Genomic DNA, 12,580 nt, shown 5'->3' on the forward strand with positions numbered 1-12,580 from the left:
AAGAAAGCAGCTGCCCTTCACTTGGAGGGCGGGGGAACCCAACTTTGAAAGTAGAACAGCCTCTATCAAGGAGGAAAAAAAATAATTAAATATGCACAGGATCCATACAATTTTCCCGCTATGCTTCCAGTTTCACAAGCTTCGACTGAAAGCCCGGTGCGCCCTGAGCCCGGCGGGACCGACGAGGGAGCGCGCACCGGGGCGGAACTGCCAGGGCTCCCGCGCGGCTGCTGCAGCGCAGCCGCCTTCCGCAGCTGTGCGCGCCTGAAGGGCCGAGCGCCAAGAACCAGTGTCTGCCCTCAGAAAACTTGACAAAGTTACTTCAGTGGTACGGAGGGAAGATGGTAAAACTTACACAAATACAAGAAAAGGCGCTCTCTGTCCATCAGTCCAATAGGTACCACACTAGGTGGGTAAAAATTTCCAACCTACCTCTTGCAGGATTACAGGAGGTAGACATCGTTAACACAAGACAACGGCAGCAGCCCGGATTTGTGTGAGGGAAGAGGCAGCGTTTTAAAATCCTTGCACGCACCCTCCCACCTCCCTTCCTTTTCCCACCCCCTGTTTAAAAAAAAAAATAGGTTAGCATTTTATATTGTGTTTTGGTGTCTCTGATTTCTCTTTCACCCCACTTGCCAAAAAGAGTCAATGAATAACAAGTACAAAAGATGCTGAACTGGTGTGCTTCCTAGCCCACCGCACACAGGAATTTTATAACATTACAAGCAGAGCAGACTAAGTATGTCTGAAGGCGTCCACTTTTTAAAAAAAGGCTAATTAGGGCAACATTTACCACAGAAATCAGTTGAGGGGGAGGAACGAGAAAAAAAGAAAAAAAAGAAAAAAATTGATTGCATTGCAAACACTAAACAGTTAACTCTTCAATTAACATTTTAAAACCACTAACTTTTACCTAGTATGGTCAAGTAATCATTAAAATGCAGCAATCTAAAAATCAAGATGACTATTACAAATAAAAATTTGCTTCTGTGAATAGCTACACAAACAGATGTATTTCTTTTAACAAATATAAACAAAACAGTCTAATTTAGACTCCAGTACAGCATTAACAGTTCAAACTTTAAGATGTTGAACACTCCTTTTCCACTTCAGTGCAGTGTAGGAAGAATAGCACACGTTAAAGTTTGTTACGAAAATAGAGTTTATTAAAAACGCATCCCTATTGTTTTGAGGAGCTTTCACCGTTACCTTTTCTTAAATTAAAAAAAAAATAGAAAGCACTTCTACTTCTGATTTGTAAACTTTTTAAAGTCAAAACTTTAAAAAAGTTACAGCAAAAATGGGTAATATTTTAATCATATCTTCAGTACGTCATGTTACGTTGTGGCTATTTTAAATAGAAGGGAAGCAATCAAATTGCTTACAATTCCCCGCCAACTACCGAGGGGCTGTGAGAGAAGCAGAAGCAAATATGATACAGCAGACTGTACAACTCTAAAGCTCTACACTCCAACAAATGTCACTGTCGCCCTTCGACAACCTCCAGTCCCTAGCGAGGAGCCTCCGCCACTGAGCCCAGATCCTTTTCCGCTTGTTCCACAGATGAGGTAGCCTCGGATGTTAACTCTTCAACAGGTTTTACACCTGCAGGTTCAGACTCTCCCGCAGCGAGTTCTGAAACAATGTCTGCGTCTTCCGTTTTGCCGCTATGAGATTCGTGGTTTTTGTCGCCATCTGCCCTGTCTGTCACCTCCGACTTTTCCTTGCCTCGGTTTTCTTCCTTGTCTCTACGAGACTCCCTGTCTCTCGAATCTCTCTCTCTGTCTCGATGTCCACTGGACCGCCTGTTTCTGTCCTCCAAGTCCCTGTGTCTGTCGCGCTCAGGGCTTCTTCTTCCCCACTCTCGCCTGTCACGATTACCAAGTCGCTCGTGATCTCTGTCATCGTTGCGGTTACCATAGCGCTCGCGGTCGTTTTCTACCCGATTTCCAAAAGATCTCCTTCCAAACCTTTCCTGGTCTCTGTTAGGCGTGAACGTCTGCCTGTCATTCCTAAACTGCCTCCCATCTCTGTTATCCTCGGGTCCGCCTGGCCCCCCGCTTCCCGGCATCCCCCCCGGTCTCACGAAGTGACCCGGCGGTGGGAAGGGGGTTTTCATGCCGTGGGGTGGAGGCATCCCAAAGCCCCCCGGCCCCGGTGGGGGCCCTCTGTGCATCATGTGGGGAGGCATGTGTCGCGGTGGCATCAAGGGAAAGCGCTGCATAGGAGGGGGTGGCATTCCCGGCGGTCGCTGGAGTGGTATCAAACCGGGCCGGGCACCCAAGAGGCCGGTGGATGGAGTCTGCAACCCAACAACGGGGGCTGGCGGGGGTGGCGCCACTCCTTGCGTGCCTGAAACAGACAAACACACACACGGAATAAAATCAGAAGCTGGCAGAAGGGGAAAAAAAAAAAAAAAAAAGGCATTTTTTCATAATTTCAAAAACGTTCTGAAATGATCTCATGAAACGAGTCTAACACCAAAATTGCAGGGCAGGGGGTGCAGAGAGCAGCCTGAAAAGCTTCTTGTGCTGCTTCACGCACGGAAAAGAGAGCATCGTCATTAAACAGAAGTTTGTGTTGTGCTGGGAGTAATTAATACTCAGACAGTAGTGACCAATCACTTATCCCAAAGGCTTCCTCTCGTGAAGAAGCTGCTGCCATTCTGCAGGTCAGAGCTTTTCCTGACCTCCAGCTCAGTGCCTTGCTTCCTCAACCAGCTGCTGACGAAACGCCTTCCTAATCGGTTACGCTTCCCAGGCTTCTAATTAAAGACACCTCACCTCCTTTAGTCAGCTTTAAAACCTTTCTCCTCTGTTATAAACATCAGCGAAATCGTATCTGGCTAAAAGGCTCGAGAGATAAACTGGGTCATGACCAAGGTTTTCAACGTGCAGAAGAGGCAGCAGATGCAGTAAGCTCTGAAGGGAGAAGCACGGTCAGGAACAGGGCTGGGGGCAGGAGCAGGAAATCACTGCGAGTTCGATGCACCGCTTAATTTCAGTAGAATAAACCTCGCAATGCAAACCAAAAGGAAATGCAGCAGGTAGTTTATGGATTATTTTTTGTTAAATACAATTCTCCATTCTTTATAGCACATAACCAACACCAACTATTTTCCGTTTTTATTCCTGGACTCTTGTTTTTAGCGTGGTCTTCACAAGTGGAAAGAAAAATCAACTCTCCAAACAAACCGTTTGAGAAAGTTCTGCCCAAAGCTTCTTGACATCAACATGATGAGCCAAAATGAACGAGGATTACCGAGCTCCAGATGAGGACTCCATACCAACACGCGTGTGCCACCTTATCTCGGGTGCCTCCTTTTGTTTGAACATGTAACACTACTGTCTCCCGTTCTCCGTAGCTTTTATACTGGATCTGTCTATCTGCTCTTTCTGCTCACTGGCAGTTATTTACCTGAAAATAAGCTCCGTATCTGAGAAAGCATGTGGTGTTTTTTAAACTCCCAAACTAAAATTTAAAGGGATCAACAGTTGCCAGCAGAACAAACACAAATCTCTCCTAATCCACCTTGCGTTCCTTTATAAATTTGTGGAGACTATAAATAATGTTTCATCTCCACATATATTAATAAAAATGAAAGTTGTAAGAAGCCTGAAGGTTTACCCCTGACTGGGTAAAACTAAAATGTCAAACAGGCACCTAAATTAATACTGAAGTAAATACTTGGCAGCGTCCGTGAAAACTGCACTTTAATTTCAGCTTAATGAGCACAGTGGAGCACACATCCCAAATAACATTCCATTCAGCTATCGTAGCTTCCCTCTTCCTTCAACTGATTTATTTAGCATTTCTATCCCAACTAAGCCTGAACCTTCTGAAGAACCTTCCCTTTCACTCTCCACTGCTTATACTAAGAGCATCTCTAACAGAAACCTTTTTATACGAGTGCTCTTTATATTCCTTTTAGAAGGAAATTATATTTTGCCCATCAGGAGAACTCGGGTAACAAAGATGTGAATATTGTTCCAGTCCATGGACGGTATCATCTTACCTTCCCCTCCAAGCAGTCACTTTTAAGACATGACTTGATAGGTCCCACTCTTTGAAAGAAATGTTCCAGAAGCAACAGTGTATTTTTTCTGGTGGTGTTTTTTGTTTGGTTGTTTTTTTTTTTCCTCCTTATTTCATTTTTAAATGCACAGCCATCCCCCTCCTCCTGTTCATAACCAGGGCCGTTAGTCACCTAGTTTAAACTCCTGCTATGACTTAGTACTACAGATCTGATGAGACAGACATATGGCTAATGATGGCTTACAAGAATGTTATTTTGCTGAATTCTGAGGTTTCAGGATGTTTTTGTTGATAACTAAATTCTTCCATGGAAGATTAAAAATAAGGCAGGAAGGAATAACTGAGATCTAATGAGCTGGAGAGGATAAGCATATGCTCCTGCTCTACAGCAGCAGAGTAGATGTAGGTTATGACAATGTGAACATGAGGCAAGTGTGAAAAGGTTTTTTAAATTCAACAAGTACGAGTTATTTCTCAACCTTATTGCTACACAAAACGCAGCACAGAAGCAGCATAATAGTATCTGAATCTCATTCTCTTTCAATCTGGACCGCATCAGCAGGGTAGCTGAACACTTTTTATTTAAAATCAGCCCACTCAAATTTTGAGGATGAAGTGCACAGTAGAAAGAACTATCAGTTTCCTCCCTGTGCTGACAAATCAGGCACCAATTAAAAAATTACTCTCAAAGAGCTGTCCAGAAACACATCCAAGTTTACTGAAAATGCTCAGTAATATTAGTGGTACAGGTTGCATGTGCAATGTCTAGGAAAATGTAAAGCTCTTTGTTGTCTTATATAAGGAATCATAGAATGGTTAGGGTTGGAAGGGACCTCAAAGATCATCTAGTTCCAACCCCCCTGCCATGGGCAGGGAAATCCTCCACTACACCAGGTTGACCAAAGCCTCATCCAACCTGGCCTTGAACACTTCCAGGGATGGGGCATCTACAACTTCTCTGGGCAACCTGTTCCAGTGCCTCACCACGCTCTGAGTGAAAAATTTCTTCCTTATATCTAATCTAAATCTGCCCTCTTTCAGTTTAAATCCATTTCCCCTTGTCCTATCACTACACGCCCTTGTAAAAAGTCCCTCTCCAGCTTTCCTGTAGGCCCCGTTTAGGTACTGGAAAGCTGTTAGAAGATCACCCTGGAGCCTTCTCTTCTCCAGGCTGAACAGCCCCAACTCTCTCAGCCTGTCTTCATAGCAGAGGTGCTCCAGCCCTCTGATCATCTTCGTGGCCCTCCTCTGGACTCGTTCCAGTAGCTCTATGTCCTTCTTGTGTTGGGGACTCCAGAGCTGAACACAGTATTCCAGGTGGGGTCTCACAAAAGCAGAGTAGAAGGGCAGAATCACTTCCCTAGACCTGCTGGCCACGCTCCTTTTGATATAGCCCAGGATACGAAGGGCAGTTGTATAAAATTTAAATAGTTCATCAAACTTGAAAGGAGGTACCAGAGCTCCTATAGAAGCAATAAAGTGATTTAATGCCCATCTCATACCTGTGCAAACGAGTGATGGAATTTCTTTGCCCCAGCCTGCGTTTTATCCATTTGTTCCCAAGTGTAAGCCTTTTTGTAGTCACTAACCTTGTCTTCCTGCTTATAGGTATGAAATCCAACCGTCCCTTTCACCAGCTGCTTACTCTGCGTAACTTGGCCAAGACGTGGCTTTTATTACTGCTCATACAGTCCTCAGCCCTTATACCTAATATGTTATTCTGATCAAATGTGCAAAAATAGAGATTGCTTTCACAACTTGTTTTTCTTTGTAACTTTTACTAGTGACACATAGTGCAAGGTCCTCAGAACACGCCAAGAGTGTTTACCCAGATGCAAGTGTACTAGGAAAACCCATCACCAACCACGCGTGGTGCTTCAGAGGTGCAAGAACAATCACACAACGTGAAAAGTTTCATAATTTCACTTTACTCGTAAGACATAGCCCAAAATGCTCTAGCTGTTCTGACGAAGCGTCTTCTATCCAGACAGGTCACAGGAGTCGTCCTTACTGTTTTGATAAATTAGGTAAAAAGCCAGATTTCTGTGTCACTGTAATCCAAATTTCTGATTATCATCTCTTCTGGCTGGACAAATCCCATGTTCCCTTGTGATAATTATCAGTGTTACAAATGCTAACATAACTGAGAAGCGTAGCATCCGATTTTTTTTTTTTTTAACTGAGCTCTGCTCAGTAAGTGATTACAGTGTCTCTCATAATCTGTTAAATCACTTCTCATCTGTGCTGTTACAAGAAAGCAAGTGGAGGAATAGTGTTTCCTGTGTTTGTCACAGCAATCCTGCTTCAAATAAACCTCCTTTGCAATTCTGATATATAAGAAGTCAAAAGCTTATGATTCCAGCAGAATGGGCTAAATTTTGACACTACGAGTTCGATGCTGATGTTCTGCAATATTTAGCGTGTCACATTAATTTTCCTATCCTCCAATGGGGAATGTTGCATCTTAAAACTGCAACCTTAAATACTACCAGGAAATTCTCGAAAGAGGAACAATGTTGTAAGTCTTGTGTCTTCTTCTGGAGTTTGATACAGAATCCTGTAGACCAGGCCAAAAGACTGTAAAGAAAGAAGCCTAAACCTAAGTGCCTAAATCCACAGCTTAATAACTTGCCACAAATACCAACACTTTTCAGGGTAGTCAATGCCCATCGCTGAAGTCAGTAGGAGCCTGCTCCTGTTCATGTAAGATGCTTCAACAAGGATGTAAGAGTCAACTACGTTATGTGTACAGTGTTGGTTACCGGTATTAAGACTTCTAAAATTCCTGCTGTATAAAACATAAACACTAAACTGATCCAGGTCAAGGGAATCAAGGCAAAACTGGATTCCACACATGGCTCTTGAGAATTCATGTTCTCTCACCTCTGAATTCTCATTCAATAGTATTATGAAAGCAACGGTCATAAATATATATAATTAGCAAACATGCACTGTTTGTTATCCTTTTAAAATGAGCTATCGCAAGAAATTTGGAAATGTGTTAGGTTTATCACTGTTCCCATCCTGCGAAGAAAGTATCCACTTTATAATACAGTAATACTCTGATGACCTCAGAGAATATTGTAGTCTGTCTTTTACAATTTAATGCAGATTACAAAAGACCATGTAGTTACTTAAGAACAAACCAGCAAGGGAGAAAAGAACAATAATTCCGCATACGTTAACAGGAAATGAATACCAAGTTCAGTGAGAACTATAGTATAATTAATCTTTGATGATAATATGTAATTATCATTGTAGGAATTTTGGTAAAAAGAGCACTAGACCAGAACCTACAAACTGCAATATGGTGTGTTTAATCAAGATAATAGATCACAGAATCTGAATATTCGAAACATAGTATCTGCAACAGCAGTTTATTACTGGTCCAAATTACAGCATTTGCTCAACACTAAGAACAAGCTGGCAAACGAAAAACGATTTAAAAGCCTGTCACTTTCTGCAATATGCACATGTAAAAAGAGTCTAAAAATATCTGCTTTGCAGTTCATTTAAAAAATGACATATGAGCATACACTCACAAAGCCAGTTACAGTCTGGATAATCTTGCTCAAATTAAGAACAAGAAGCTATAACAGCAGCAAATATGGTCAAGGATACAACTAAATCAAAACAACCTGAGGGTGGTTTTTAGAAATAAGCACCAAAAAATTCAGACACAATGCCCATGAGGAATCGCTCCTCCGAAGCACAAACATGTCTTTGTTGGAAGTGATGGAAGAATTACATTGGAGGAACGAATGAAATTAGTGGAGATGAAACAGAAGGAAACTTACATTACTAAGAAAGCATATGAAACGTTACAATAATCAATTTAGAATTACTTACTAACATATCTTCCATATAAAAACTGAACAGATAGATAGGTAAGCTTCATTTTGAAGTTACAAAAATTAGAAAAGAACTCCTGCGATTGTACAGATTACATAAGGTGTTCTCAAGCAAAGTTAAGTTTAGATTTCTATGACAGTCTCTTCAAGGCAATCTTCATTCCTTGAATTCAGCCTGCTGAAGTAAGTTCTTCTATCCTGCCCAAATAGCCGAAGAACACTTCTTCATTCTTCACGTTACACTACTCAAGCCCCTTTGTCCCTATTTCCCCAAGCAGAGTCCTCATGACATACTTCATGATGCTGTCAAACAAATCTTTCTTCCACCTTCTTATCTCAGGTTGGAGGGTCACATCATGGGAATGTTTAACGAGCCTTTTGAGGACTTTGTGAGAAACCAGTCACACGATCAGTCATCTATTCAAACTGCTAAACCATGTACTTGTGAACATGAGGTCCTTCAGTCTGAAGCATTTCATCTCCCCTGGTCTGCACGTTCTCGTGTCTAACTGAGGGTGATGCTGCACCTACTCACTTACTTTGCCCGGTTCATTTGTCTCTGACCTGTACAAGACTGCAGGTCACACACTAAGGCTACATTTAAATTGTCACAAGCCTGCAAGTACTTCTGGGCTCTGGGACCAGGATGCATATGTAGATTGCATCTCATGTCCACACACGTGATGAAACCCTGGCACACTCCATTTTCCATGCTTTAATTTCCCTAGGAGTGAAACCTGACACACAGAATGAAAAGGAAGGAATGACGATGCAGCCTGGCCAGCTCTTGAACTCAGAGATGAGGGCGGCAAGACTTCAAGGGACACTTCTTTGCTATCCAAATCAGCACGAATGGCGGAAAACATCACCTCTTTCATGTTTTTCTTCCAGCCTAAGGAGAGACCAGATCTGGACTCTCACACACAGAACTAAGCTCAACTGCTAAGTGAATCAAAGTGGTTTTAAGAAGACAGTTTCATTCATGTTAACTTCCTGAAAAGTTTTAAAAGCAAAACCAGCTGATATTAATCTTTTATCTTTAATCATGTAAAATACTATAATCTGTTTCTTCTAGTTTTCTTGTATCTTATATCAGACTGTGCACAATTCCCCTTAACGCCAAAATGTCAGGATGGAAGGATTTTACATAACTCCTTGATTATAAATAACTTACTGAAATGAGACACTCATAGAATGCTAGGACTTCAGTAAACACACAGATCTCTTAAGCTGTTACTTCAGGACTATTCTGTAAGCTCACACGTGCAATCTTATAGACAGAAAAAACTCTCATATCTCGTTGATGAGAATGAACGTTGAGAGAAGTCACTCTGACAACATGGACAACTTTATCTGCCTCAACTATTCAGTAAACAAATTAATAAAAACAAAGGCAAGTTCTTCATCTCCAGATGTATCAAATTCAGCTTCCTTGAATTTGTTAAGAATAAAAAAAGCTACTGTCCAAGTAACTAATGTGAGTATATAATTTACTTCACTTATATTTTAATTTTGTAAAGCCTTTTTCTTACGTGTATAGCGATAGCAAACTGCAGAGTAACTACGTTCCAAAGGTTTGGAATAAAAAGTTCAAGTTATGCCGTACAAGACCATGAAACTTCAAAATCTGGTCATACTGTATTACAATTACAAAAAGTGTAACTTCATCATTAAGATGTGAATGTCTTAAATGTATAGCTCGATAATTCCTATCACTACAAAATTCTCTCCATCCATGGTGTCAACACAGAAATTTTTTTAAGCTTTTTTTCTGTTTGCCAAGTGTTCAAGATACTTTAAAACGATTAGCTGCTGGTTTTGCCTATCTGCTTGGATAGATTTTTAAAAGCAGACTGATTTTCAGAGAGAAGCAGCATTTCGCTTTTTGAAAAATGCCTTTTAAAAGGGTATTTTGAGTTTCCAACGTGAAGGATTCAAAAACTCATTAGTCACAGCTGGAAAATTTAGCAACCAAATCCAATAGAGCAGTAAGCATTCAGGGAGACAAATCTTTGGGTGTTTTTCAGTGTACACTGTGAAGTTCTGGACAGAATATACTAAAACAAAATGATCTTTTTCATTCGTTAGGCTTTCATTTAGAGGTCTGAAATCTCATAAATATAATAATCTCATTAAAATTTGAGGAAACAAGTCTCTCGAGTATATTCTTGACACTGACTCATAAAAGACCATCCTAAAATAAATATTTAGCAGACCTCTGTAATAGACTCTCTTTAAAAATCTGACCAAGTTGTTATCATATCATGAAAGGTAATTATTGTAAGATATCCAAAGTTAGCTTAATTTTGCTACTCAAAATACCATTTAGTAATATTTAAATAAGGTAAAATACTGTTAAAAGGTTTCAAAACCTATAATACTGCAGGGCTGAATAAAGCTATTGTTTTTCCATTTTATTAAAATAATTTATTCCATACACAAAAAGTATACTGTTTTTTCACAGATTTAAAAAATACACTTCTGTAAGTTAATTTTACAGATGTAATAGTTGAGTCTAAAACAGTGCATATGTCATACAGATGTTTTGTTGTAAGCTGATTTTCTATATGGTATAAACCTCAATTTGTTAAAAGTAGACAGCATTTTGTTCTGTCCTGAGTTTGAAACTTAAATGTTACGGCTTTTCTGTTTCTTCAGAAAACAGATCTTCAATAATTAAAAAAAATACTGCTCCTTCTGTGCAAAATCAAGTCTCTACAAATGATTTAAAAGCAAACAGAAGGGCAGAAATTTCAACAAGTTTAGAAAAATCTGCTTTACTTTCCTACAAACTGCACGTCACTAGCAAAATCAAAATCGTATTCTAAATTCAGGGAAAAATAAACCTAAGAATATGCAAAAATGAACTTACCAAGAAGTGGAATAGCTTGGGTGACAGGAGGAGGTACATTAGTAGGTGCTACCGGAGGTGGAACAGTCGCATATATTTGGAACTATCGGTAGTTTCAGCATTCCCTCTGGATCCAGAAACCACTGTTGGGATGGGATTTCCTACAGATGAATCTTTTGTAGTGTCTTCATTCACACCAGTTGCTGTAGCTAAGAACAATACGTTGACACATTAAAAAAAAAGTCGGCTCTTTGGCTTGCACGATACCTTCCTTCTAATTCCACTTGCCCAAGATTTAAACACTTACAATTTGGGATGTTTACTGCTGGAGTGTGAGGAACAGATACTGGAGGAGTTATAGGTGGTGGCGGTCCAGGAGGAAGAAAGCCTATAAAAAAGTATATGTTATCATTGAGTATCACTGTTCCAAAACACACTTGTGCAGTTTATATGGCAGATGCTTTTATTTCATAGAATCGTAGAATGGTTTGGCTTAGAAAGGACCTTAAAGATCATCTAGTTCCAACCCCGCTGCCATGGGCAGGGACACCTTCCACTACACCAGGTTGCCCAAAGCCTCATCAACCTGGCTTTGAACACTTCCAGGGATGGGGATCCACAACTTCTCTGGGCAGCCTGTTCCAGTGCCTCAAAGTGAAGAATTTCTTCTTTAGATCTAATCAAAATCTACGCTCTTTCAGTTTAAAGCCATTGCCCCTTGGCCTATCACTACATGCCCCTGTAAAAAGTCTCTCTCCAGCTTTCTTGTAGGCCCCCTTTAGGTACTAGAAGGCTGCTAGAAGATATCCCCGGAGTCTTCTTCAGGCTGAACAGCCCCATCTCTCTCAGCCTGTCTTCATAGGAAAGGTGCTCCAGCCCTCGGATCATCTTCGCGGCCTTCCTCTGGATCCGCTCCAACAGCTCCACGTCCTTCTTATGCTGGGGACCTCAGAGCTGAATGCAGTACTCACAAGAGCAGAGTGGAGGGGCAGAATCACCTCCCTCGATCTGCTGGGATTGCCCCAGCCCATCTGCAGGACCTTGCACTTGGCCTTGTTCAACTTCGCGAGGTTCACATGGGCCCACCTCTTGAGCTTGTCAAGGTCCCTCTGGATGGCATCCCTTACCTCCAGTGTGTCGACCACACCACACAGCTTGGTGTCATCAGCAAACTTGCTGAGGGTACACTCGATCCCACTGTCCATGTTGCCGACAAAGATGTTAGCACCAGTCCCAATACCGACCCCTGAGGAACATCACTCATCACTGGCCTCCACTTGGACATGAAGCCATTGACCATAACTCTTTGAGTGTGACCATCCAGCCAATTCCTTAACCATCAAGTGGTCCACCCGTCAAATCTATGTCTCTCCAATTTAGAGACAAGGACATCATGCAGGACAGTGTCAAATGCTTTGGACAAGTCCAGGTAGACCATGTCAGTTGTTCTTCCCTTATCCAGCAATGCTGTAACTGCGTTGTAGAAGGTCACCAAATTAGTCAGGCATAATTTGCCCTTAGTGAAGCCACGTTGGCTGTCACCAATCACCTCCTTTTTTATCATGTGCCTTGGCACAGTTTCCAGGACCATCTGCTCCATGATCTTGCTGGGCACAGAGGTGAGACTGACAGGCCTGTAGTTCCCTGGGTCTTCCTTTTTTCCTTTTAAAAAACAGGGCCTATGTTTCTCCTTTTCCAGTTGGTGGGAATCTCACCAGACTGCCAAGACTTCTCAAATATGACAGATAGTGGCTTAGCAACTTCATCCGCCAGTTCCCTCAGAACCATGGATGCATCTCACCAGGTCCCATGGACTTGTCCACCTTCAAGTTCCTTAGAC

At 41.6% G+C, this 12,580-nt stretch overlaps 1 protein-coding gene across 1 annotated transcript in view; it reads right to left on the reverse strand.

The window, feature by feature from the left end:
- Positions 1-255: 255 nt before the first annotated feature.
- Positions 256-12,580, reverse strand: part of SCAF4 (SR-related CTD associated factor 4) — a 48,667-nt gene continuing 36,342 nt past the window's right edge. Inside the window, 4 exon segments of the mRNA XM_086617673.1 lie at positions 256-2,355; positions 10,762-10,836; positions 10,839-10,949; positions 11,048-11,128. Of these exon segments, the coding sequence (XP_086473799.1) occupies positions 1,514-2,355; positions 10,762-10,836; positions 10,839-10,949; positions 11,048-11,128 (1,109 nt within the window). The 3' untranslated portion in view covers positions 256-1,513.

The sequence above is a fragment of the Tauraco erythrolophus genome, chromosome 1 (genome assembly GCF_009769465.1).
Source record: "Tauraco erythrolophus isolate bTauEry1 chromosome 1, bTauEry1.pri, whole genome shotgun sequence".
Taxonomy (NCBI): Eukaryota; Metazoa; Chordata; class Aves; order Musophagiformes; family Musophagidae; genus Tauraco; species Tauraco erythrolophus.